This window comes from Aplidium turbinatum, chromosome 3 (genome assembly GCF_918807975.1).
Source record: "Aplidium turbinatum chromosome 3, kaAplTurb1.1, whole genome shotgun sequence".
In the NCBI taxonomy this organism is placed as follows: Eukaryota; Metazoa; Chordata; class Ascidiacea; order Aplousobranchia; family Polyclinidae; genus Aplidium; species Aplidium turbinatum.
Window position 1 is genome coordinate 32,485,629 of NC_137474.1, and position 27,956 is coordinate 32,513,584.

The following is a 27,956-nucleotide window of genomic DNA, read 5'->3' on the forward strand; positions in this document are numbered from 1 at the left end:
ATAAACGGTTTTTATTTGGTGACGAAAATTATGTCATGAAATTATGCAAGAAGTTGGTCAAGTGAAAATGAAATTTAAATCAGAACAACATTACTACAATATTTTTTTAACCAAACAAGTTCGTATTTACTTGAAAATATCAAAACAAAACTATACACTGCTTATCACCAATCAGGTATCTGGGGTCAACATTGCCACATATAATAATTCATAAGTTTACATTTTGAGTAAGAAATAGAAAAGAGAAAGTTTAGTTGAAAAATAATTCACTTTCTTTATGTTGTCGAAAAGATTCAAACACTCGCCAAACATCCTCAGTGTTGCCGAACACACACGTCGGCAAAAAAAACAACTTGTACTTAGTGTGACCATAACCTGCATTTCCTAGTTTCTAAAAACCTTCGGTATTTACATTTTTTTAACTCAACTTTTACTCAAGGTTTTCGTGCAATATTAGTTTCGTTGAAACTCTGGTGCACTACCTCATCCACCCCTTAAAAAAATTCTACGGTTGATCCGCTGCTGGCGTGGAATATTTTTATTTCAAGATCGTGACAAAGTTTTTATGAGTGCATGACATAGCAAAATATACATCTCACTGTGTTAATAATACAAGGATTACATCTACATTTTGTATAATTATATAACTGAACACTCTTTGAAATGATAATGTAATTGCTACCTTTATATATCTATAGTGATTATTATTTCAATCGTTAAATAGAGCTTGAAATAGTGTTATGTCATGAATATAAGAAATGCTAACTGACAACTGGAAATTTTTTTAATCTACTGTTTATTTTTACAAAGCAATTTGTCACAAATTGCAGACTACCTGAAAAAGCATCACTAAACACCTGCAAAAGTTTATCTACACAATTATAATCGTCCAGTTCGATATTAATAATTCAGTTTACAAAAATAACATTAAATTTCCATCTCAACAAGCGTTGAAAGTAGCCTAAATACTGTGCTTTACCAGAGTGAGATAAAAACTACAACAATATAACTTTTACGTTCAATTGAAGAAAATAACTGCTTTTTCAATCACTTTGAGCTTAATAATTTACGGCATAATTTTTTTCACTAGAAGACATTCCTGATTGTAGACAAAAATTTGAACAAGCTTTCAATTTAATACTTTTTCCTTCACTTAAAAATTAGAAATGAGCATTCTACTTTCTCTATTTAAAATCAATCAATCAATCATTTTATTTTTCGTCATTAACGCGTCCGGGACGAAAAAGATACTAACTACAAAATCGATACAAACCTACCAGCACGTTAACGAACGGGAAAAGGTGGCAAAACCTTGAAAGGTTTAAAACGTGCCTGAATGAAAAATTATGTAGTAGGCTATATATCAGTAGTTAGCACGGCTACAAAACCCCCAAAAAAAACAAATAGCAAAAAATAAAACAAAAACAGAGAGAAGCACACATGTAGTAATGAATGACAGCCTAATGAAAAGTGTTGTGGATTGAATTTGCCAGTTCCAATATTGATGTGGATGAGCAGTCATAATAATAATAATAGGATGGAGAAAGAAAACCGGATATAAAAGAAACCCATCCTCAGGCAAAAGCCCGTTTCAATGTGGCCCAGGAGAGCAGGTGTTGAGCTCTTTCTATGGTTAGACTGCACATCACAAAACAAACAAACGCACAAAAAGACGTGAATATTTAAGACAAGTTACCTATTATAAGTATAAGAGAAATGTAGCTTACCGGTCTTTTAAAATTTTAAATGCCATTGCGCAAGAAGTCCATCACAAAATGTGCAACTCATAGAATTTCACTATGGTTGCGTCATAACATAATATATTGTGTGACAAAGCATTTTGTAATATCTATCTATGATAATATTCTGCCGACGCTTGTGAAAAATGAAGATAAATTTAAGCAAATATTTACTTAAAACAACTGAAGATGCGAAAGCTTCGTAAAAGCTGTTGAAATTGATTTAAGATTACTTATCAATAAATAAACAGAAAAGTCAATTTAAAAGAAATGTGGCGACCATATGGTGAAAATTGAAAAAAACAGGAAGTGGGGCCTTTGATAAGATAAAATAAACGACAGGAATGATTGATTTAGATAATTTGTTTGAATTACTGAAGGAAACATTGAATTATTTCCATCAGTAAATCTTCTAAATACTGTATATAAGTTGAAATTTGTTAAAACACACATTTTCTAGCAAATATTAGCATTTTTAACCTAGATATCAACCATACGTAGAGCGACGAGATATGGTTGCTAATCGATACGATTGTATTGAGAAGAGGATCAAAAATACTCGACAGCAAATCAAAAGCTTTTAATCGACTACAGTTTGTACAAATATAAGCGAGATTTTTTCGATCAATGAAAAAGCATTTGTGGCTGCAGTCCAAAGTCTCGATCTACCATAATCATTTAGTTTTGCTTTATTCTATTTTTTTGTCAATAATATTTTTCAGGCGGCTAGAGAAGGCCAAAATTGGAAAACCAATCATGATACAAACTAGATCAGTTATGGAGCTAGGCGTTGAGGTAGTAAACGATAGCTCAGTTGTCTGCAGCTGGCTAGCTAAGATGGTTACAAAACCAACAACAGAACACAAAAATTCAATGCTACGAAAGCCAACTAAGCAACAATTAAGTCAATCGCAATTGTTTTCCTTTAAACTAATGTCTAAGTTTGCATAAACACAGACTCCACATCTCAACCATAAGTATTATATCCAAGACATGCACATTGTAGGCTACAGTAGACAATCTGTTTCGGTACAACAAAACGTCCTGTTGTTGTGACAGATGTCTTGAAGAAGCAAGAAATTAAAAATCACCTATACTGCTTTGTTTGTTAATTGCACATTGCACATGCATATAAACCACACACGTAGGAATCACTTTGACATGTAGGTTGTAAGTCTAATAACATAATTGACATTGATTGATTTCCCTGGGCCTATTTGTACCTTGAAAACCCAAAACGGTCCGTCAGATATCAGACATATATCTTCATTTTGGCTTGATGTAAAATCCTCTTTCGGGGTCGGTTTGTCCTCTGATGATAAAATTAAGGTTAATTAACACTTTGTAAATGCAGTGCAATGAAATAAAATGGAAATCGATTTAGACTCAAAGCGCTGATAGTTGCCACATGTGAATGAGAACAAAGATTGTTGTTAAAGGTATATAGGTTAAAATGAAATGCAAGCCAAGTATTGTTTGGGAACCAATAAAACTATTATAATTGACATGTTGTAATAAATGAAAGTTAATTCATTTTTAACAAAATAAACAAGCCAAAGGCATAGCCTACCCTAAATACCAATATACTCCACTAAACAATAAAATTCTATAACAAAGACGTAGCCACCGAAGAGGGCTTAGAAGAGCAATTGCCCCTCAAAAATTTTATCTTACCCCACTAAAAATATCCTTTTAATACTGACGCAAAGTTTTAATTACATTGCATTGCATGTTGAATAACGTTTCATAATTAGTTTATGCTTTCATAAATGTTAGGCTGCATTCAATAGCTATATTTGTAAACAAACTGTTTATTTCAAACATTAAAATATTTACATCCCAAACAGGTGCTTTTGCTCCTCTTAAAATTTTTGTCTAGCTACTTCACTGTTCTATAAACATCACAAATAAATCGCGTGTTTACGATGTCTCACCCATCCACCCATTGCAACTAGAGCAAGTGCAACTTGGATCATGGTTGGAGGGGGTTAAAACCCGGTCTCTTCCCAGTTGGGAACCAGTGGAGTGGGATCGTTTGCTCCTCATAGCTGGAGTGCCGCTCCCGGAGGATGGAAGAGTGTTAGAGATGTTTTGTCTGGTCGCTATAACCGCATTACGAACAGCCTGAAAAGTATTAGAAAATTTGAAAACAGAGTAAAACTGAAACCGAGATTACATAAACGAAGCATAAGCTATAGCAACCACAGTTCATTGCGTAAAGACTTCTATTACTGTAAATCAAATCTTCGTTTGCCAATTTCTAAAAGCCACTTTTCTGATACTTTTTGCTTTAATGCGTGGCTAATACATGCATATATGCAAATTATGCATGCATGTTTGCTTATAACAGCTGATGAATGATGATGCCATAAATATAAAGCACAGATAAAAAGCAAAACGCTTTCTCAAACAATGCACCGTGGTTTTGTGTGAGCAATGTTGCATTGTAATTTATTGTATTAAGGTCTCTTTGCATGGCCACAAAGTGGTCACAATAAGAAAAAGCGAATTCACAATTTCTGTTTATGATTTTCAATCAATTAGCCTACTTCACGTTTGAAAACTCTCCAGGCACACCAGATGCTATCTCATGGCACACTACACTAAGCCCAGGTCCTCAAAGGTAGCCTACTATGTCTGCTGCACACATCTTCAAAGAATAAGATGAAAATCAAAGAGCTTTACCGTGCAGGAGTTTTCTCCACTGAAACAAGCACTCACCGGGGGAGAATAACAAAGAGTGGACGTTTTTGAGAATAAAAACGTGATGAAATTTTGAAATTTTTTTACTAAAAATAATCCCAAATTGATGCAAACGTATTTAAGAAAACAAGCTGTTTCCAAACACACGTAGCATTTTCTTTCAGATTTGGGGTGTAAAAATATATCAAGCATTAAAATCATCTCAAACCAAGGTATAAAAGTATGTAGCCTACCTCCTGTCAGTTCTACTGGTTACGTAGCTTCAATACGTAACAAACTAAAACAGAACTGATACAAAACAGTATGTCATAGATTAATCAAACACAGAAAGTAAATTTGCTCTTTCATTTAGCGTAAATGTGTATAACAGAGTGTGATTGCAACATGCAGTTTCATTTCTCATTGCTTCTGGCAATACTGAACATACTGTATAATACAGTATTTGTAGTTTACTAAAGCTCACAATAAACATTAATAAACAACACATACTTCTTAGCTCCATGGATAGAAATTTAACATATCCAATCAATATAAATTTACCAGAACCTAATGTGATGTCAAAAAAGAAGATGGTAACTTATTCAAAGATGCAGTCTAACCTACAACCGATTGAAGACTGGAGTTTGAGAACTCTTTAAGTCACAAAAGAAATTTTTGATAAGGGTTAAAATTTTTTGCAGATTTATAGAAAACCAAACATTGAACAATACTGCATTGGTAAATGTGATGTTGCGACTTTTCACACGGAAAATTTATTTAAACAATTTTAACACCAACTCAAAATTTCCAAATTGTCACTCCAGCTGTTCTTAACTCTTATCTTCAATTTGAAATTTATAAAGCTTCATCTGTCGTTCTAAACTGCTCAAGACAGTCGTAAGCCAGCATATATATGTATATTTGAATGTTTGAGTGTTTGAGCAATCGATTTGCACTTTAAGTGTAGTAGCCTACCTTACCTCTTTTTGTTATACAATTTTATGAATTGGTAAAAATAAACAAAGTGATTTTATTATTCAGAGACACCAGCGTAGCTTCAATCCATAAAACAAGTCTCCTATTCTGCAATTCGACCAGGACCAAAGCAAGAAGCAGATATTGAAAAAAAAATTCGGAATGCTGTGGTGCAAGAAAATGAATTAAAAGCAGTGATTTAGTCAGACAAAACGCTTTTGGGAAACTCCTACTTTTATCGGCCAAAGAAAGATTTTTTTAATACTTTTTACTTTTCATATTCGTGTCGCAAAAATTTTGTTTTCGCTAATTGTCTCCAATCTAAACCCCATGTAGTTGCGTTATTGCATAGCCCATTTTGTGACGGCTAATGTTACGTCAGAAAACCACCAGCACTACAAGTTACTCAGTGCTGATCGTTGATAAAATGATCATGTGCAAAAAATACAAAATTTCTTCATCTTATAGCAAAGTGGAATGTTTCAAAACCTTTTTGGGGATTTCGTGTACTTCGATAAACGTAAAATTTTTAGCGTAGATAAACCGAACGCTGAAGTAGTTTCTATACCTTTATTTGATTAAATTTTGGGTTACCTGAGCCTGAACTATCAATAACAAGTTCAACTTTCGATTTGAACCGTGCTAACTAAATCAATCCTTTCTAGCTTAGTCTCTCCGTTGCAGGATTTAAATTAATGAAAAATTAGTTGGTTTTGCAACAATGCAATATAATTCACCTCATAGTTTAATCGAATGAGTTTTAAGTGCTGCGGTTACCACACAATAGGAAACGGTGCATGCAACAAAGACACAGTTGTTTTCTGGAGATTACTGCTTTCTTTTTGCAAAAGTTCGAAATGAAACTACTTAAATAAAGTTTTGTGTGATATGCTGCACACTAAATGATATCCACTTTGAAATAAATGTGAGTTCTTTATTAAAACACGGTTTGTAAAATGAAGTATCCACAAGTACAGTTTAACCTGACTTCTATACTTGCTATGTACCTGTGGGCTATGCACCTTAGTTTACAATTGCTGACATATCATTGACTTGAACATAGTCTTCAACCTTTGAACGCAGCTGAGTGTCAAGTGCAAATCGTGTTTTTTCGTGAACGACACAAATTTACAGCATGGGTGACTGTTGGAAATCTTAAAAAAAAGTATTCCAGCATTCAGACGTAGCCTACACTGTCGCTAATGTGTGTAGCTTGTTTTAAAGTTTTGTGACGGCAGTGGCATGTCCTCAGAATAAAATGAAAAAAACTGTTTAACAAGAAAAACACAACTAACTTAAAATCTTGAAACATCGTAATAGGCTGATGTTTTAACATTCCATCAAATTAATTGAAATCACCATAAAAACGTACCGTAAATATTCTGCTGGACTTTCTCCTTGTGCTTAAAGTTGATACAGATATATCTTCATCTCGTCCTTCTTCCACACTTTGGATAAATGATGTTGTCACTGCACAGTTCTTGGAGGTCATTTTTAAATGATATCGATCAATCGTTCTAATCAAGTTTTTATGTGTGGCTATTGGGTATGTAAACACAGCGTAATCAAATCGTTGTTACATCAAACATCTAAAAATTTACCATAAAAGCTTTCCGTGAAAAAGCTGGTATAGAAATAGACTAGCCTACGTACTACGTAGCCTAAGGCCAATAGCAGAGACTACCAGCAATACGTAGCTTACACATTACACAGCATGCATTCACTCAACTACAACCGAACCATGCTAATACAAATAGGCTACTGTGTTGCTCAACACCTAATTAAAAATGTGGGCACTGGTCCACGCTTGCTTGCCAGCAAATCAATCCTAAAAACTTTCAATTTATCGTTACTAACACTTCTGTCTCAAAGGTTGTGAAAGTTTGAAATTTATGTTTTAAACGATCTCAATATCGAAAGCATAACTTTTATGTTTACGGCTTTTGTTAGAAAATTTTCTAAAATTGATAATACTACATTTTCTCCAGTTCGAGTCTGAAGTCGTGTGTCGCTTTTTTGCTCTGTTCAATGTTTTCTTAGGCAAAAGCATGGTTGGTTTACTCCTTATTAAGAGTTGTGAGCCTACTGTTTTTTCGGGATACTTTAACCATTTTAAAAGACTGCTTAATAGGACACAGAGCAACAGAAAGTTTTTTGGAATAAAAATTTACAATTTCACAATACAATTGCGTTCTATAACGCATTTCAACTTTTAGCCTCTACTCATCTAATCTGATCTGTATAATCTTTTTTGTGAAGTTGACTGAGTAGATGCAGGCTGTATTTTTATATTTTTGTAAGAATAGTGCGCGTACTTTGCAAAATCTTATCAACAATTAAGAAGCTATCCACTGTACAGCTCAGCTGTCCTATACTCTGCTGTCGCCTTGTAGACTAATAAATGTAGCTTAGCCTAAATTAAAGTGAACGTAAATTTTTGTAATGGATATCCACTTTGTTCCTCCAATTGTATTTCTTTCAAATACCGCGTTTACATTCAAGACGGTTTATCAACCGGTTGCCGACTTCTTAGAAAATAAATTGTAATTATGTTTTGAGTCGTGCCAGCGGTAGGCTTTATATAGCCAACAAGCTACGCTAAACACGTGAAAAAGCTTAAACGAGAGGTCACCTGCAAAAAGTGTTTGCCGTAGAGAACTTTGTTTGCATCATGCTGGAATCACGTTTTGTAAATCGAGCGTGGCCTACCTGGGTTTTCTCCCTTGAACTGGTAGTTAACCAGACATAACTCGATTAGACTTTCACAAAATTTTGCTGAGTCACCAAATGTAAGAGAGTTATTTTGTTTTACGTTCTTCGTGTGACACCGAAGTAAAATGCTTGTTAGAATTTGCCATCAATACCAGCACTAGAAAACAGTGGCGGATTTAGGGCAAAATTTTAGGGGGCGCCAAAGAAGTATGGAACAACCTCGCCGCAAATGGCTTTGGAATTTTTTTTGCGTTTTTATCAATAAAATTGCCTATCTAAGTCAGGTAGCCTACCAGTCATTCCCACATCACAAATCAACACCACAAGTGACAATCAGTTGTAAAGTTGAGGCAATGCCATAATGCCGCTCGTGGCAATTAAAAGCAATAACGAACGTGAAATGATAATTTAGGTTTATTCCACTAAAACTTTAGGCTATACAAGCAGTGATTGCTCCAAGTGAATGAAAAGGGGTAACTGCCAAAATCCATTTCAATAAATCACCAACCTAGAGTGAAGAGTGCCTGAAGCTCACTGGTGCATAGCCCAAAACAATGCATTATAAAAAAAACATTCAAACGGTGAGGCCTAGGTGTACTTAGTACAAGTGAGTGGTACTCAGTTAAGATAATGCAAATAAAAAAATAATTCAAATATGAACAAAGCGCTTGCAGCAATAAGAGTCTACTATTTCTATTTTGTAGAATAAGCGAAATCGGGCCTGTGCCCTATCAGCAAAACAAAATATTGTGAACTGACAATGATGCAATTGAGCAAAAGAACAATACGATTAAACTACTCATGCTGATAATGTTGCAAAAACGTCTCAATACGTAATTGTAATTTGTAACAACGTATAAAAAGTAAAAGTATACGTTAAAAATAAAAGTATATATAAAACTAAAAAGTATACGTTAGTAAATAGAAATTTACAAGTTAAAGTATAGCATAAAAAGGAAATTTGCATGCAGACATACAAAAATAAATTGGAATTTTAGGGGGCACCGCGGCGCCCCGGCACCATAGGTAAATCCGCCCCTGCTAGAAAATTGTAAACAGACTTTGAAAGTTCAGAGGAAGTATCTGCATCAAAAGTTTTGCAATTAATACAAACGCCAAGTCAGTTTTATAGAAAAAATAACAAAGCCTTTATACTAGCGTACAGTTTCTTTTCTGAGTAGCCTATTCTAAATAAAAGCTGAAAACATGTTTTTGTGGTAGGCTATCTTTTCGCATGCTTTTGCTGCCTACATGCCTTTGTGCAATTATTGTTACTGACCAAAAGACTGTCTGCTTTTTTACAATAAATCAGTTTGAAAACTTGCGAAGTTGAAAATAATGTCAGTCGACTTCTATGATATTTATCTAGGAGCCTAACCAACTAGTCAACGAATACGCTTGATTGATTAACTGACGAAATACAATGTAAAGAAAGAAATTGCCTTGAAGTTAATTCCGACGATCACCTGGTTTTGGTGTTCACTTTCAAAATGCAAGGATAAATTCTTTTGTCAGTTGTAAGCTATGGTAGTACTAATAATAGAAATTGTATGCTACACTGTTCTTTTTGTGATTAGCTCAGCTGCTAGTTTAAGGTGAAATACTGGTAGTGGTAACAGATACAAAATTTTATATCTTCCTAAGACTATGTCTGGTATTACAACTTAGTTAAAGAAATAAGCATCTTTAAGCTGCTGCAGACAAATATTATGCTACCAAGTTACCAACTGATAGATAAACGTAAATTATGTCACTGTCCGTTGCTGTAGAAAACATACTCAACAATGTCATAGCACGTTTAGCCTATTTCACGCTGCAGGCATGACAACCCCATAGACATGCCATCACTTTGTTGTCAGAAACCGCACTACAAGTTAATTTTTCTCGATTTAGCCATGGAACTGCGCTGAAAGTGGTATTTACAGACATTTTGTATTCGAGAAAGTTTGTTGCCTTGCAATGTATTCTACTTTTCAACTTGCCTCATCAATCACTCTTGATGCTATTCCAAACCGCTTGATCAATCAATGACATCGTAAAAAATAAGGAAGTGTCTTTTGAAAAGCGGTTGAGTCCTTTTTGCATTTTACAGTGCGAAGCACTTGTGGCAAAAAATGTAGAAAGTGAAGTTTACGGCAAAAAGAAAAAGAAATTAAAAACGTCTGAAATATTTATTCAATCTTAATAGATGGGCCACAACTGCAACGGTAAAAACCATTAATTTTAAGAAAGTGTCAAATGACAGAAAGGTTTGGAAGACCATGATCGCCAACGTCCAGTAACATTGACAAAAGGATCCAACGTTTAAAGTTAAACCCTGGCCTGAGATGGTTTAGAGCAGGGCTACTCAACTAATGTTAGCAAAGGTCCATTTTGACAAGTTGAATATTTTTGCGGTCCGGTGAATATATGCAACCATGAAAATTAAACAACCGGTAGCCTACGAGCACCGAACACTTTTCAGGTAGGCCTATAGTTTGTAACACGACTTGGATTTTTGTCTGACACAATCAAAGAAATGAAAAAGGAAAAATGTATTGTGTTTCTTTGTAGTGTAGCTGTGTGGATCGCACATCAGAGAAGATGGCAAAGCGTTGGGGGGTGTGGGGGCGAAGCCCCCAGCTCCTTGGATAATCACAAAAAATTGCTTTTCTCTAATGGAAATCTGTTTAAAGAGGCCCTAAAACGTGGCAATGAGGTTATTCTTCCAGAAGCCCAAGATCCACCTTCAACACCCAGAAGGTCCGGATTCGGACCGCGGTCCGCCAGTTGAGTAGCCCTGGTTTAGAGGCCCAGAAACTTTGTAGCCGCCCAAACACTTGAAGAAACCGCTATTAGACTGATGTCGTGCGTTTGCATTCACTTTATGTTTTTTGGAAGATAACTTTTGCCTTTTGAGGAAAAACTACCGGTACTAAAACTATCACTTTATTCTCTTTGGTAGCCTACGGAATTTCTTTTTGAAGATGTGTCTTAATTTGGGCCTTAGGAATCTTTTCTGGACCAGGCCAAAGTTATCTTCTCAACTGCCTTTCTAAAATCTGTATTAGATTAAGCGAATAATCATCAATGCAAGTTTTTTCAAGAAGCTTTCTAGTTGTCCGTTACGTTTAGCAATATCTTGTACATTTGGTGCGGCGCAAAACCATGCAAAGTATTTGCTGATTTGTGTGAACAAACGGATGAGTTAAAGGCCTACCAAAGTAGCCTACGATGGTTCACGAAAGGCATGTTTCTTAACCATATGTTTTAGAAAGCTTTGAGATAGCAAAAGATAGGCTTGCGTAACACAAAGAATAATTTAGCTAATACTTTACATACGTTTCTTCACACTGAAATCAGGGATAGCCTATCTGAAGAAGAGGATACAAAACAACGGTTTTTATTACGTTTGACAATAGAAGAGCTTCTGTTTATCTTCAATAATCTCTGTTTACTGTAAAATGACAATTGGCACCGACAGAAATTTAATAAATCTTGGTATGATAATCTGCATAGCGCTACTCGCATCAGGCCTGGATATTCACTGCATGCGGATGGTTACTTGTCTATTCAACTTTGCTGATGACTCAAACTTTCATATGTCAGATAAATGTCTGTCATCTCTCCAAAAAAATGTCAATAGTGAAATAGGAAAAATTGATGTGTGGATGAAATCCAATAAACTTTCATTAAATTATAGTAAAACTACTTATATGATCCTCTGCAACAAAAAAAGTGCAGCAGAAAAGTTTAGTCTGTCCATCAGTGGCCGATCCATCGAAAGGAAGAAATGTATAAACTATCTAGGTGTATTATAGTAAAACTACTTATATGATCCTCTGCAACAAAAAAAGTGCAGCAGAAAATTTTAGTCTGTCTATCAGTGGCCGATCCATCGAAAGGAAGAAATGTATAAACTATCTAGGTGTATTATAGTAAAACTACTTATATGATCCTCTGCAACAAAAAAAGTGCAGCAGAAAATTTTAGTCTGTCCATCAGTGGCCGATCCATCGAAAGGAAGAAATGTATAAACTATCTAGGTGTAACTTTGGATGAGCGATTATTAATCTTAGAAAGCAGCTTGCAAAGGTCTGCGGCATAGCATTTAAGCTGAGATACATTGCCCCTTTAACAATATTACAAACTTTATATTATGCTTTGTTTCAATCCAAGATCCAATACTCGATTATAAATTGGGGAAGAGCAAACTCTACATTGCTTGCTCCACTACAAGTGTTACAAAACAAGTTCATTCGATCCTGCTTATTTTTGCCGAGGTCAACAAATACAACTGTTCTTTATCACCAATTTAATGTGCTCAGAATTGACGATATTATTAAATTAGAAACTGCAAAATTTATGTACAAATATGTGCACAAAATGCTGCCCCGGGCCTTTGCTGGCTGCTTTATTTTTGTAAACGAAATTCACCATCATAAAACCCGTCAGAATCAAAAGAATGATTTATATTTGCCTTCTACAACGTCAAACTCTGGTAAGAAGATGCTTTGTTTTAATGGAGTGAAACTATGGAATCAAGTACCAAAAGAAATAAAAGAAAAGTCGTATAATGTTTTTAAATTTAAATATAAATGTTTATTAAAATATTTGTACAATGATCACTCCTGAAACGTATCATCCGCTTATTTCTTTACACAGTTTTTTTATGTTGCCCTGTGTTATTCCATTGTTAATGTATTATGTAAAGTGCTGGTATGGTGCTATATGTGTTAATGTTCTTAATTTTGGGTCTTTTGTTTAAATGTTTAGGTGGCAGCTGACTTTGGTGACCTTTTGGTCTTTCGCTGCCATCTTTGTTGTGCGAATTATTTGTGTTTATTGTGTTTTTGCTTTTTGTGTCTTTCTTTTTCGCCAACAAAAAAAAAACTGAACTGAACTACTCGTGTACCTACTAGCTTTAAATTTAGGCGACTTTGGAAAAATAGCTTACTGATCTTTTAACTGCCTTTCCAAACAACTATTTTTTTAAATATGGTTTACCATTTGCTACCTGTCTTCCGCAGCTGACTGTGTTTGTACCAGCTGCATTATAAAACTGTCTGCAATTAAAAAAATGCATGTTTAAAATGCTACAAACTACCGCCCGCAGGCAGTGTAGTGAGAATAAGGCAATCGCTGCAAGCCTTCGTATCCCCTTCTTTAGATATCCCTGAATGAAATACAGGAAAACAGTGTAGTCTTTTCTTGTAGGTTCTTTGCGTTTCTTTGTTTCGTCAATTAATCAGCATTGATGCCTTTTATCAGATCTCTTTGCATTGTTGGAACTCTTCAAATGTACACAATTTTTACTCTCTGAATCTCTTCTACGAGCAATTTATTTACATAACTTCACATTTCGAACCCTGCAATCTCTGTCATAATATTCAATCGATTCAAACCGATTGTTTGGCAAAGATAAGAAAGTAAAATATTAATACTGTATAGTAAAAGCAAAAGAAACTGTGATTACCGCCAAAGGTGCTATAATTCTTAAACGTTTTTGTGCTTAAGTGCAATAGCAGCTTAGTAGGCTATTCTATATTGTCGTAACTATATTGTCAACATAAGAATACTCTATTCTATATTGTCACCAGCAACCGTAGAAGTGTTTGTCGTAGAGAACTTTGTTTGCATCATGCTGGAATCACGTTTTGTAAATCGAGCGTGGCCTACCTGGGTTTTCTCCCTTGACTAGTAGTTAACCAGACATAAGTCGATTAGACTTTCACAAAATTTTGCTGAGTCACCAAATGTAAGAGAGTTATTTTGCTTTACGTTCTTCGTGTGACATCGAAGTAAAATGCTTGTTAGAATTTGCCATCAATACCAGCACTAGAAAATTGTAAACAAACTTTGAAAGTTCAGAGGAAGTATCTCCATCAAAAATTGTGCAATTAATACAAGTTGCCCAATTTCTTTTTTGAGTATTCTAATTCAAAACTGAAAACATGTTTTTGTGGCAAGCTATCTTTTCTGTTTTTGCTGATTTAGGTTTCTCATCAATGTCAGTTGAAAAACGTAGTTCTCTTGTGTCTTGTTCATGTCTTTGTGTAATCAGTCACTGTTACTGACCCAAAGACTGCCTGTTTTTGTAAAGTAAATGAATTTGAAAACTTGCAAGCAACTTCATATGGTATCAGCGAAATTTAGCTAGACGAAAATTTTTCCAATTTTTAAGCTTGCAACAACTTGATACCAGTGACAGAGGCATATCCTATAGTAAACATCTTCAAGAACTACACAAAGACATGGGAGTTTGATGCTAGGATGTATGCAAGTTAGAAACCCCTGACTGGATAATCTGTGATATTTCCAAACATGGAATTCTTGAGGAGGAACTGATAACATTCCAAAACGATTACTCAAACCGAAGTTAAATATCTCGTATTAATCGTTCTGGCTACAGAAACAAATCAAACAGAAATACCTTCGCTTCATATGTGGAATCGGGTCAATTTTTTTATCATTGCCTTTTCCAGTTTATACTTAGTAGAGCGTGCTTTCAGTGCCGTGACCACGCTTTTGGATAACAAAAGAAACCGTCTTCACATAGTTGGACGGGGAGACTTAAGATCGTTCCTATTCCAACTAAAACCCGATACCAAGATGGTGAGGCTGATAGCATTGCACCAGCCTCATTAGAGGTGGATTTTTAGTTGTGATGTGGAAAATAATGTGTTTTTTTTTGTCGAAGAAGCTTTTGCTGCTCTGTTCTTTCTCCAGGGGGGCACTATTAAAAAAACAGCTTGGGAAACACTGGTCAAAAGTCGAAACTATTCATTTTAAGCAAATGTCAAATGACAGAAAGGTTTCGAAGACCACGATCGCCAACGTCCAGTAACATCAACGGGATATTCAAAAGGAATATTTGAACCTCAGCCTGAGATAGTTTTGGAAGCCCAGAAACTTCCTAGCCGCCTGAAAACTTACAGAAACCGTTGTTGAATGTCGTGCGTTTGCATTCTATTCATATTTTTTTGGAAAGCAACTTCTATTTTTCGAGAAAAAGCTACTAAAACCACCTCTTCACTCCCCATAGGTATTTCATTTTGAAGATGTATCTTAATTTGGGTCCTGATAATCTTATTAGTAGCCTACCAGGCTGAAATCATCCTCTCAACTGCCCTTCTAACATCTGTATTAGATAAACCAAATAATTATTGCCAATGCAAGTTTCTTCCAAAAACTTTCTAGTTAGCCATTACGTTTAGCGAAATCTCGTACATGTAAAGAGGCGCAAAACCGTGTAAAGTATTTACTGGTTTGCGTAAACAAATGGAGTAAACAGATAAGGCTACCAAAGTGCGGTGGTTCGCCAAATTTTAACCATATACTTGAGAAAGCTTTGAGATAACAAAAGATAGGCCTAGGTAACTCAAAGAATAGTTGGGTCAATACTCTGCTGCATACGCTTCTTTCACATTGAAATACGGGTAACACGTAACAGTGTAGTCTTTTTTGTGTGATTTCAAAATGCGTTTCCTTATTTCGTCAATCAATCAGCATTGATGCTATTTATCAGATCTCTTTACATTGTTGATACTCTTTAAATGTACACAATATTTTCTCTCTGAATCTCTTCTTTGAGCAATAAATATGTACATAACTTCACATTACGAACTCTGCAATCTCTGTCATTATACTCGATCACTTTAAACCGATTGGTTAGCAACGATAAGAAAGTAAAATATTAATGTAGTAATAGCAAAAGAACGTGTGATTACTACCCATGGTGCAATAATTCTCCTAAGCATTTTTCTGCTTTAGTGCAGTAGCAAATTATGTTGGCATTGTATTGTCGTATTCATATCAGGGAAATTGAATTAAGTTTTATCGCATCATTTACTACCTCTATTTTACAATGCTTCACTATTGATATTATGACGTAGTTACGAGAGTAATGGTCATTACTTTTGTAGCAGGTGACCGTAGTTGCCAATTTCAACTTTCAGCATGAATGAGCTGCTTTGCCATGCTATAATTATGACAGCTATTTATTTGGACGAAAGGCCGGTATTACCGGCTTTCAAATACGTTGAAAATTTTCAATGTGTTCACCAAAATAGAAACAGGAAAAAATAAAATATATTCAAAACACTTTAAACCACACTAGAAAGAGAAACATAACACATTTAGAAAATTCTGTAGCAATGAAGTTTCACCACAGAAAACAGCAGCAAATAATCAGACGTGTTGAATAAAGTAACGTAGAAATATTAATAATAATAATGTTATAATTTTATTTATTGTCGCTCTATAAAACTGCTAAGGTCTTTTAGCGACAAGTCCCATTTTCAGTTTTATATGAGGTTTACCGTGTCATCACATTATTACTCGACTACCGACTAATTCTCATTACACTATGCAAGAAAGAACACAATCGGTAACGATTTTGAAAGTCTTTGGTGTTACCCGACCTGGAATCGATCTCAGATTGACCAGCACCATAGCCAAAGGCAAAATAGCTCAGTTGGTTAGCACATGACTTCTGGAACAAAAAAGCTTCAAGATCAAGCGGCGCTGGTTCGACTCTCGAGGTGTGCGCTTGAGCAACGCACGTTAAGGACTGCTCTCCATTCAGCGGCATCTAATGGATGGACTAATTCCCCGGCAACAAGACTTCAACAATCGGAAACTTCACTCTGTCAATCTTGGTGACCGGGCCTTGTGTCAGTGATTCAAAGCCTCTACAAGTATGCGAAACTGCCAGGATTAAGCTCTTCAAGAAGCTTTCCCAGTCCGAGAATAAAGATTCAATCAATCAATCAAAACCACTCGTCCTATGACCTGGTATGTGGGAAAATTGTGCTCTTGTGCGTTTCTGTCATGCTTTTAAACCCACTCCGTTTTGTAGTTTGCCTCCAGTTACCTTACTTTTGAGTAGCCACTTCAACAGGAAAATTCCCTGCAAGGAGTTATGGATGGGGTGAGGTTTGAACACACGTCACTGTAATGACTACTACCGCCTTAACCCTCTACGCCAAGCTGTGACTTAATTTACTTTATATCAGAAATATTTGCATTTTTTTTTTGTTTTTCTGCAACTTTTGATTGGTTGAAATCCTGTTCCTGTAACTTCTGATTGGTTCGATGTTTCATTGGTTTTACCAATTTTTGGTGTAAGTGCCTACCCTACTGTTGCGTTCTACTCGTAGTTCTCGCTGTGGTGTTGTTTTGAGATGGCCGTTATTTGTTTTGAGTTTTGTAGAGTTCTGAATAAGTTTATTTTAGAATCGCTTTTTCGTACCAGCTCAAAGGCCGAGAGGTTTCACTTTCGTGCTACTCTAGTGCTGGTAGGTCTGAAGTTAATTCCAAGTCAGATTATACTATCGCAGGCTCTGAAAACGGTGCTGCTTAAGTGTTCTTTTTTGCACAAAGCAGTAAGGATAAGACGAGTAATGATGTGATGATATTGTAAATCTGATAGAAAATTGAACATAAACCTTATCTCTAAAAAACCTCAGCAGTTGTAGAGCGGCAATACATAAACTATAACATTATTATTAACCCCACTTCGTGTTCCACAGGAAGGTTGCGTAGCGGATTAGGAAAACAGATTTTCGATCTACAAAAGAACATTTTTTGACGCTCAATGCCCGAGACAGCATCTTACCAAGACATTGATTTGGTGACCACGTTCAAGGTTTTTATCTCTTTTAATTTTGTCAACGTTATAGTTTCAACTTTCTTCTAAAATTCCCCGGTTCTTTTGCATTAACTTACTACAATGTAACTTAAATCTACTGATTGCTTTGCGGATAGCCTACTTTTGACTATCCCTAATTGAACTTCAATCCTTTATCTACCTTGCTAGTCAAAATCGGGTTAATAACAATCGATTCCTTACGTGTTCGAGAAGTGAACAAATAAAACGTGCTTACTCTTTTCAAATTCACTTATTACATTTGCTGAGCAATTAAGTTCCAGAGATTTGTCGTACCAGACTACCAGTCATCGTCGCCGGACGCGGTTTAATGCGCGGATGGTTAAACATCAATTGAAAATACAAATACATTCACAAAGCAAACATTTTTGGGACAGTCTCCAGTTCTGCTTGTTGCAATGAATGAAAGACAAAGATTTACTTTTGAAATCTTTGCAACAATCGACGTGTTTGTTTGTTCACTCTACGTTGGAAATATATTGGAGTCTGCAAATCATTTTCTGGATTTTGAAAAGTAAAACAAAACTCTACGAAAAAGACTTGCGATTGTCAGTTGAAGGAAAGCAATGTAGTGGAGTCCTACAATAAAATATGTTCTAAACATTTGGTTTAATCTTAAATTATTTTTCTTCGGTTAATTTAGGTTCAAACTAAGTTTCTCAGTGACGATTTTCCCTTCTGTTTTAAATTACTAAAATTCATTTCAAACACTTGTAGGCTACCGTACGTAAACATTGAAATTGCATACGTAAGTTAGCACAACGAGGTTGACAGAGCAAAAGTTACGCTTACTGAGGGTTGAAGCATGAAAATTGTTTGACGAATCTAACAGTTATTCTCATAGTTTTTTGACAAATCACATGTATACCTGAAAATTCATTTAATTTATATTTCTATCAATTCTATGATTTTTTTTAAACAATGTGTCTTACCAAAGCTAGGCGTTGAATTCGAAAAACACTAACGGTTTATGTATTGTTGTTCTATAACTATTTTAATACATTGTAGTTCTAAATTCATCAAATTAAAAGTGAAATTGAGCAAGTTTGGTTTAAAATTTAAGTTAGCATATCATTTCTAAACAACTTCATTTACGATCACAGAAAGATTTCAGTTCGGCAATTGTTTTCTTGAAAATGTATGTAACTGAAAGTATAGTGTAGCCTTCAGCCGGCTAAAACTTCGAAAATCCACCCGAGGTGTCTTCACCAAGAGGATTTTTACGGCACATTTTACTGAAATTTATCAATTTAATTGTTGATTAATTAGGGTATTTGAGTGAGCAGTGTTTACTTTGGAATATTACATTATTTTGTTATTTTTTTTATGGCCCACAAAAAAACTTTTTACTCCCTCAATCCACTTCTAAAACAAAAAAAATTGTTCTACAATGTATTAAAATTTCCCATTGAAAGTAATATCCTACTTATTGAAACTATTACTCGTTGTGCTGCAGTACATTGCAATGAGCGTAGTAAGTGTACTTTAATCAGCGACGCTTCCAGTAATAGACTACTACCACAAAGACAACAAAGTCCATCATTTTTACATTGATTCAACGTCTGCAGACGTTAAATCAATGTAAAAATGACGGGCTTTTCTGTCTGTGGGATGCAACAACCAGCTTCGTAACAAATGCTTGTGGTCATACTAGGTTTGTTTTTGAAATGCAAAAACAAATGATTTGTGTGGTAGCTTGGTAGGCACTTTGACATAGGACAGTTTTTCTTGCGAATCAGCTGATTTCAGTCATGCGACTCAGCACGTGATATTCTGACCGATCTACTCGAAAGATTTTTGATACAAAGAAAATTAAGTGAATGTATCGCCACAAGCAGCGTGGCCTAATGGGTTAAGGTTAGGGCAAGGGAATAGTCATTTCGATTGCGTGGGTTAGATTCCCACCATCTGCTAATGTTCTTTTTTCTTCTGCAACTGAACTGAGTGCAAGAAGAATCTTAATGACTGTAATCGATTGAGTTTATAAGGAAAATTGTCCCACCTTTCTTAACTAATGCGCCGCGACGCAATGGTGGTAACTGGTTCGCACGGAAAACTGTCCTATGTTAAAGTGCCTACCGATTTGTGTTGCTCAACATTACACCATGCGGTGGTAAAAAAAAATTAAATTTGTCGCTATGACATAAAACGATGGCATTTAATTGACCGAACGTTGATGATTTGATCTGGGTGCGACAGAATCAGAATGTGATCAAATCGCACAAGTAAATTTAATCTTAAACATCTCACTGGCGACTTTGAAAATAAACATTATCTGCTTGAGAGCTAAGAATGCGAAACAAAAGTGTAGACCTAGTTTGGAATTGTTTTAATTTTTTGACAAAAACAATGCTTCGTTAATCGAACAGCATCATTCATCGAAGCTTTGGATCCAGACTTTTGCCTCAATAGTGTTTGTTTATGCTTTAAAATTCCTTCCACATTATTACATGTCGACCAGCTGAACCAAATCGTGTAGTGCTAGTTTTTTTGTTGCTGCAAATAATCGTCTAATAAATTTACCCGCCTAACCAAGGTTAAAGGTTGGATTTAAACAAAAAGAGGCTCTAGGCTATATCCTTTTCGAGGTCCCCAACAATCACAGAGACGAGTATTTCAAGCAAACGCAGATACCATTGTGAATTATTAGTGATGGAAAAATATGCCATTTAAAGATAACCAAAGTTTTTTAATTTAATTGTAAACATTTTATGAAATATTACTTTAAAATAGGAAATGTTAGTCAAACAAAACAATTGTAGTTTATTGTTAATCTTATGTTCTTAAAGAATTATTAAACTTTCAAATTTTATTTTGCAAATATGAAATGCTGAAGAGAATAATTATAACTATCCACGTACTTAGTAACAATAGTGATCATATAATCATTATAATGCATAGATCGTACCACACAGGCGCGGATCTACGAGTTTTTTTTGGGGGGGGGCCAGAAAATTTGAAAATGAATTAAAAAGTAATAAAGATAAAGCAGATATGAACAATCAGTGGCGTAGCCAGGAATTTAGGGGGTTTTGACGGCCGGCGGGCGAAGCCCGACGGCGTGTTCGCCAAAGGCGACACCCAGCGGCGGGGGGTCTGGGGGGCCTCCCCCAGAAAATTTTGAAAAATTACTTTGAATTTGGTGCATTCTGAGAGCATTTTCAACAAAAATATGGGTATAAATATTCCTGTAAAATGGTGCTGTCCGGTGGCATAGCAAAAGGATAAGATCATGTTTTCTTCGGCATATTTTCGGTAATAAAGCTAAGTCTCTATGTTTTCTTGTTGCTAATTCCTGGCTGAGATGTTTGGTATTGGCAAAACTTGCTCTTTTAATGCAGTTTCGCTTAAAATTAGGCAAACTTTGTTTTAGAGACATAGAGACTGAAAGCATCATTCTCAATATCGTGACGTCACACGCGTGCCAAAGGGGGGGTTGTAAGTCCGCTGTGAGACTAATATCAGCTGTTTAGAAGCATATCAAACCATTCAACAATTTCTCACAAAATTTCGTGGGGGCCCCCCCATAAATCCGCGCCTGCTACCACATATGTTCTGGCTAAATAGTTTGGTTCCAAATATATAAGAAATGAATTATTATCATCAAAAATACTTTCACTGACTCAAATTTTTTTTATTTCTAGCTTTCCTTGTAGCAAAATCATCCAAATTTTATCCTAATTTATTTGCTTCCGCTTGTCACTTCAAATACAAAAAAAAAAAAAAAAAAAAAAAAAAAACCTAGTGCACACGACCAGTCTTGAGATATTTCGGGCTTCACAAGACTTCAAAGCTTCATGTACGGTATTGCCTCCCCTCCCAATCCGGCATGCTTTTGCGAAGAAAAACATGGGTGTGGCTCAACCACCCGCACACTGGCGTTTAACCCTTAGAAGGTTGGGTTTCTCGAGTCTTGCTCAGTTTGGGGGGGGGGGGGGGCTGTCGATTCTTCTTATGCTTTTGGAGTGATATCTCTGTTATTTTTTTAAGTACGGTTTCAAACTTTGGGCTTAACTTTGTAAAATTATTCACGCTGAGCATATCCGAAAATTAAAACTATGTGAATTTTAGAACTGCTCATATACGTTGAAATGTTGAGGTGACTTATAACTGCAATTGTAGCGTAAGTTTACACATTATTTTTTGCAGTCTAGAGTAATGAAGAACATGCATTGCAATGTTGTGATTAAAATTTTTTTACATAACTTTACATACAACCAATTCCCTTCACGCTGTGAAACAGTTAGAAGGGCCAAATTAATTACTTTCATACAGCTGGTGGAAAAATGTTGAACAATAGAATATGAAATATTTCAGAGGATGTGCTGAGAAATTCCTTATATGTCTCAATTTATAACCTTTATTCGCTCAAAATTTCAGCTCAATAGAGGTGAATAAAAGTTAAGAAAAGTCAAGAAATCTCGTAGTCGCAGCCTCAGTGGTTTTAGAGATACATCTGTTGATACAAAAAAGTTGAATTGACAGCACCCCCCAACCTTCAAAGGGTTAAAGTTTGCTCAAAACTAACAGAAAACTTTTTCAATGATTATTAACACTTAAGCCATTTGCAAATGAACTTAAGCTAAGGTATATTTTTTAACCGTAAAAAATAAACACACCAGAAATTTGCAGCATGACCTGTTGATTAGGGTGGATCAAAAGTGGCAAAAAAAATTTTTTTTCTCAATTTTAATTAGCTAGATATGGCAAAAGTTGCCAATATATCACCATAACACAATGTAAAAAATTGAAGAAGTTTGAACAAGTTTTTGATCTCCCCCCGCGACATACAAATTTAGGCACTTATACATACAAGAACTGCATGGCAAATTTTTTTTCGATTTTAACTCGCTATGCAGACATGGCAAAAGGTTCTAATATAACACCAAGTACAATGAAAATGTGTGTACTTAAGAGTTTTGACTTCACCCTCTTTCAGCATATTGATTTTAAAGTGACTTGGCGGATGCACCACCCGTGGTTCCAACAGGTAAACGCCTATTAACCATCACCATCAGATGGCCGAGTATTGACTCACAAGCTTAAACTTTATATGACTGGGTTGACAGGTGGTCCATTGACAAAGTCATTTCCTATTAATTTATGCGCTCATGCATACAAAGACTGCAAGCAATATAATAAACAGTTACAAATTGAAGTGAGTAAAATCACGTTTAGGCTTAAATGTTGGCATAAACTGACGAGAAGCAATTCGGGCACGAATGAAGCCGTCTCGATATTTCGGTCCACAAACTGCTTTAGATGCATCGGTAACCAGCTTCACGAGCCTTTCAACAGCCTGCGTGTGACATGGAAATTTGGGAAAAAATACAGTGGGAGTCACATCTATCATGATGAATTGCAGGAGCTCAGCATCCGTCATTGTTTTAATTACAGGAGGCTCCGTGATAGGAAGATCTGTCCAGTTAATCAGTTTGAAGTATTTCACTGCATCAAAATTAAGCTTTGAGGGAACTTTAAATTTTTGTATTTTTTCGCTGGGTTTTGCAGCTCTAGCTTTCATCACTCCACGCAGGCCTAGTTCTCGAGTATGTGGTCGATGGTAAGTTATCATAGCCAAAATTATACTTTCCGGATGAGCAAAGTATCAGTTGCGGTGAAGCCTATAACTAGGTTGATAATTTTCTTGTGCTTTGGACTAAGATATCGTGATGTTGTTGTCATTTGGTGAATGTGTCTAGCTCCATCTTTGCAAGATGAGTGTGATTTTATTGTGAACCACATTGGAGCATAAACACGGATAGTGAACATAACCAATGCTTGCAGTTTCTCATAAGGATTGTTATCGCTGACATATAAGGGTTCTATTAATTAGCTATAGTCAGCCATCGTGAGTGTCTGAGTGATTCAAGCATCCTGGGTTTCGCATCGCCAGATCAATGCTACATTCACCAGTGCAGTCAAACTGGTATACGCTAAATGGTGAAGATCCAAGTAATAATAAAACTAGGCCATCGCCCAGAAGGGTTACCCGTACTAGTCTAAGCATGGTCTAAGTGAACTGCCTTTCAATCTGTAAGAAGCGCATATAACTTTTATTAAACTTTGTGGAACCTGCAGTGCAAGCAAATTCCAATAATTGTACTATAAAGCTTCTTTTATATCTAGAATTCTTTTGAAGAATCAAATGCTACATCAGCTAATTGTTGAGATACCCAACCAAGTATTTTAGCAATGGTGATAAAACGGTCAATTGTAGCCTATCTGTTTAAACACAAGTCACTTATTATGACATCATAAAGCGCATAAGTGAGTCACACAGTGTTTATGCTTTTGACCAATTTTGTGGGAGACTTTCTCCAACCCGATATTAGGAAAATAAAACCTTGCGGGGGCCGATCAAAAAATTGTCAAAACCAAAAAAAAATTTGCATGTATGTTATTATGGGTATTTCGCACCTTTTTGACATACTAGCTTAGAAAAATAAAAATTTTGGATTTTTCGATCCACCCTACTGTTGATGAATATTTTCTACTTTACTTGAATGGGTTTCCAGAAAAATTCAAGTTATTACGAGATAAAAGTTTCGACAAACATAACATTTGTAGAAATTAATCAAATACAGCCTACGTTGTAAAATATACGTGGTGTAGCATAAATTGTGAGGCCCCTAAATCTTGAGGCCCTAGGCTTCAGTCTTTCCAGTCTAATGTTAAATCCGGCAAACCAAACCAACCAAATCTGGCACTGCACGTAGCTCTTTCAACGCAAACACGTTTTTCATTGAAATCTATTTTCTCTGTCTTGCGTATGCGGCCGCTAGACGATGCACTAGAGGTAGCAGATCGCTTTTTTGTAAAGTTTGTGTCGCGTTCTGTTTAGGACTATGCAAACATTTGTGATGTTCTGGTGCTTGGTATTTCTGTGGAAATTTTTAAAGGTCTGATTATTTTCGTTGAATTGTTTTCCTGATTCAGTTTAGTTAAAAAATTTCTTCAATTTTCTTATACATTTAGAGTTAAAGACGGATGCATAACTTAGTCCAATTGTTACAAATGTTGTTACAAAATTATTACAAAATGTTCAAAACTGAAAATTGAATTAGTATGGAAGATAGCTGCTGACAACTTCTGTACCACAAGCACTATTATTGGTGTACCAATGAAGAAGATCTGCTGGTTTTGCATTTCTCTGGTAGCAAGAGACATAACTTAATTGATGTTTGTATCATTGGAAAAGAGGGTGTAGGTTTAAGAGAGGGTTAGCCTACTGACCTTATTTATTTTTGAAGCACATACTGTAAATTTGACAGAAAATAAATGAAAAAGAAAAGCTGGGCTGTATGTAGGCTACCACTTTAGGCCGTAGTAAGTGGGAATTGGGGAGAAAGTTAGGCCTAGTTACGCCGTCCAGTTAAGCCTTTGTCTGTAGCCTTCCAATGTGAACAGGGTATAGGCTCCATGTGAAACATGGATTTTTGGCCCCTAAATGAAACAGAGAAGTTCACATAAAGACAAAAAACTAACACCAAAACACATTCAAACTGTTTGATGAAGAAAATGACCAAAGTCACTCCAAAATATATTTCACTTCTCTGCAAAACCATCAAAAACAAGTTACAGAAACAAAACGCAATGGAATTGTTCAAACTGAAAAATCAATTAATCAATCTTTCTGTAAGAACAGATCTTGCGACATTCCTGGTTTACGTCAAAAGACCAATCCCAGCCACAATCTTCAACGTCTGTAGACATCAAAAATTAATTGAAAAAAGACCTTTTTCTGGCTGGGAAAGACCGAACTTCAAGGCAGCAAATCCAATTGCCTTTTTTCTCGCATTCTAATTCTGCAAAGAAATATTTGTCTGGCTTCATGTTTAATGTCATTGCCACGCAAGTTAGCAGAACTTGTGAGTGGATGTGTGTGCTGAACTAAAAAGGAAAGCAGGTTATTTGTTGCCACGACAACGGGAAATAAAGATTATGTTACCAAGGCAAGATAATGATCATTAAAATTTAGATGAATTATGAACGTTGTGTGTGTGTAGGATAAATTGTTTTAACTGAGTTTTTAAAGCTTAGATTTGTGTTCTAAATTGTTGCTAAACGACCCAACGTGCCTAGATCTTATCTACCTTTCTATAGCCTACATAAATGATTAAATTTATCAGCTGATCATCAAGCAGGATTTAGCAACAGTTTTGTAAAGAAATGGAAGATTTTATCACGAAAAGAAACTTTTTAAATTGCAGCGTTGCTTGGAATTTCTCTCTGCAACGATGGACCTAGCTATTTTCTCCATTGAAAATCTATTCAAATTATGAAAATTTCTTTTATAAAATTATGACAATCAACATGAAAATGGTACAGAAAATACGTCATTGCGCGCAACTAGCGAGTTAAAACATTTCTTAACTTTTGAGTTGTCAGAATTATTTGTCGCGCTTATATAAACTGACTCATCGCTTCAAGTTCAACGGACGTGTTTTATCTGAATCAGAACTTCCCGCTAAAGATTTCGAATAATTATAGCAACTACGAATGAAATCGAACCAGGTGTTTTTCAAGGTTAGGACAGCATCATTGATATGACGTCAAGTGTAAACAAATTAGCCAACAGAACAACATGGTTTTCGGAAACCTGCATTGTCACACAGTCCAATGTCGCCATCCAGGCGGGGATATAGGAGTTTTTTTTTTGGAGGGGCAGAAAAATTAAAAATCAATTAAAAAGAAAGAAAAAGATAAAACAGATATGAACAATGATACTAAGACATATACGATATGCTAGAAAATTGACATTAAAACAGCCATTTTCATCAATTGTGAATGTTTAAAAAATTAACTTTGCTTGAATAAAAATTGCTAAGCACGCAAAGTAAACTTGAAATCTGGTTTAAAACCCTGTAAATTATAATGAAGACTAAAAGCTATAAAACAGTCATTCAAGGTTTCAGATTGTTTCAACTGACGTCATTTGGTTCAGTGTTGGTTTCAGCTGAGTCAGCACCAACAAATATTGCTATTAAAGTTTATTTGAAGTTGTATGAAAGAAAATAACGGACTTTAATCGATGGATAATTTCAACCATAATAATGACAAAAAAATTATTCCCCCTCTAATGTCAGCTGTTTAGAAGCATATCAAACTATTTGATGCGGAAACATACAATTTCAATAATTCCTCACAAAATTTCCTGCCCCTCATAAGTCCGCGCCTGTCGCCATCATTGTTCTAAGGTTGCTAAAAGCAGACATCCTACCTACATCCTTAGACTGCCGAAGAAATTCATGCCATGGCAATCCATCTTTGTGTGTTATGAGCATAAATCATGGTGTGTTATTGCCATCGGATATATCTCCTGTTTGCGTTTTAGGCTACTTGGCCACCTACCACCTGCCCGCTTATGAGAAGCTCTTGGTAGAAAAAATATGCCCCAAGTCATGTAGGCCTACTGTATGTTGAAGAAAGTGAGCTTTTTAAATTCTATTTTATTGCGAGCAAGTTCGGGTTTTCGTTTAGAATATTTGTTTAGTTTACAAGCGTTTTAAAGACATTTTCTTTACAACTTGGTATCATATGATTGCGAGAGTGTATTACATCTTGAATTACAATTAATAAAAGCCAGATCCTCATGTGCCGAAAATGGTTCCAATTGTCTTTAGACTTTAGGGAAATTTAGACCGATTAGCTCATACCTCTAATCAATAAACATGGTATGTTTTTCTGTTGCAAATGAAGTACAGTAATCACTGACGAGACTCTCTGATCGATCCACAATCGATTCATGAGTGGATATTAAAAGGTTCATTGATTTTTAAAAACACTTTTCATACAAGACAGTTAAAAGCTTTTTTGTGCAGACAATGTAATCATATGATTCAAAAAGAACAAGACAGAAAAGAGTAAAAACAATAGTAAGGATTGAAAGACAGCAAGGAAGACTTTTCTTTAATACAATTTGGAGTTGCACATGCGCAAATTTTGCAGTAACAAAAGAATAATAAATAATTGACCTGTGAATTTAAAAGCGTAAGGTTGCATGGGTCGGCCTGCTTCATGGTTGACGTGTAAGCTGTTCCTGATGTAGAACAGTTCCATCTACCAAGTAAGTGTGAATGCTGCTGCAGTGCAAGCATTGGTCTGCACTGCGACCGCTTTGTTGTCACCAAATCGATTCTTTGCGCGTTTTTTGCAGTTACGCAGTGGCACAGCGTATTCTTGCTACGAAGCCTTCA

The 27,956-nt window shown here is 35.6% G+C and overlaps 1 protein-coding gene across 1 annotated transcript in view; it reads right to left on the minus strand.

Moving 5' to 3' along the window:
- LOC145766718 (transient receptor potential cation channel subfamily A member 1-like) overlaps nucleotides 1-6,888 on the minus strand; it is a 47,498-nt gene extending 40,610 nt beyond the window's left edge. The window contains exons 1-3 of the mRNA XM_082578425.1: nucleotides 6,769-6,888; nucleotides 3,674-3,863; nucleotides 2,963-3,051 (exon numbers count right to left, since the gene is read on the minus strand). Of these exons, the coding sequence (XP_082434551.1) occupies nucleotides 2,963-3,051; nucleotides 3,674-3,863; nucleotides 6,769-6,888 (399 nt within the window). The remainder of the gene's footprint in view (nucleotides 1-2,962; nucleotides 3,052-3,673; nucleotides 3,864-6,768) is intronic.
- Nucleotides 6,889-27,956: the final 21,068 nt, after the last annotated feature.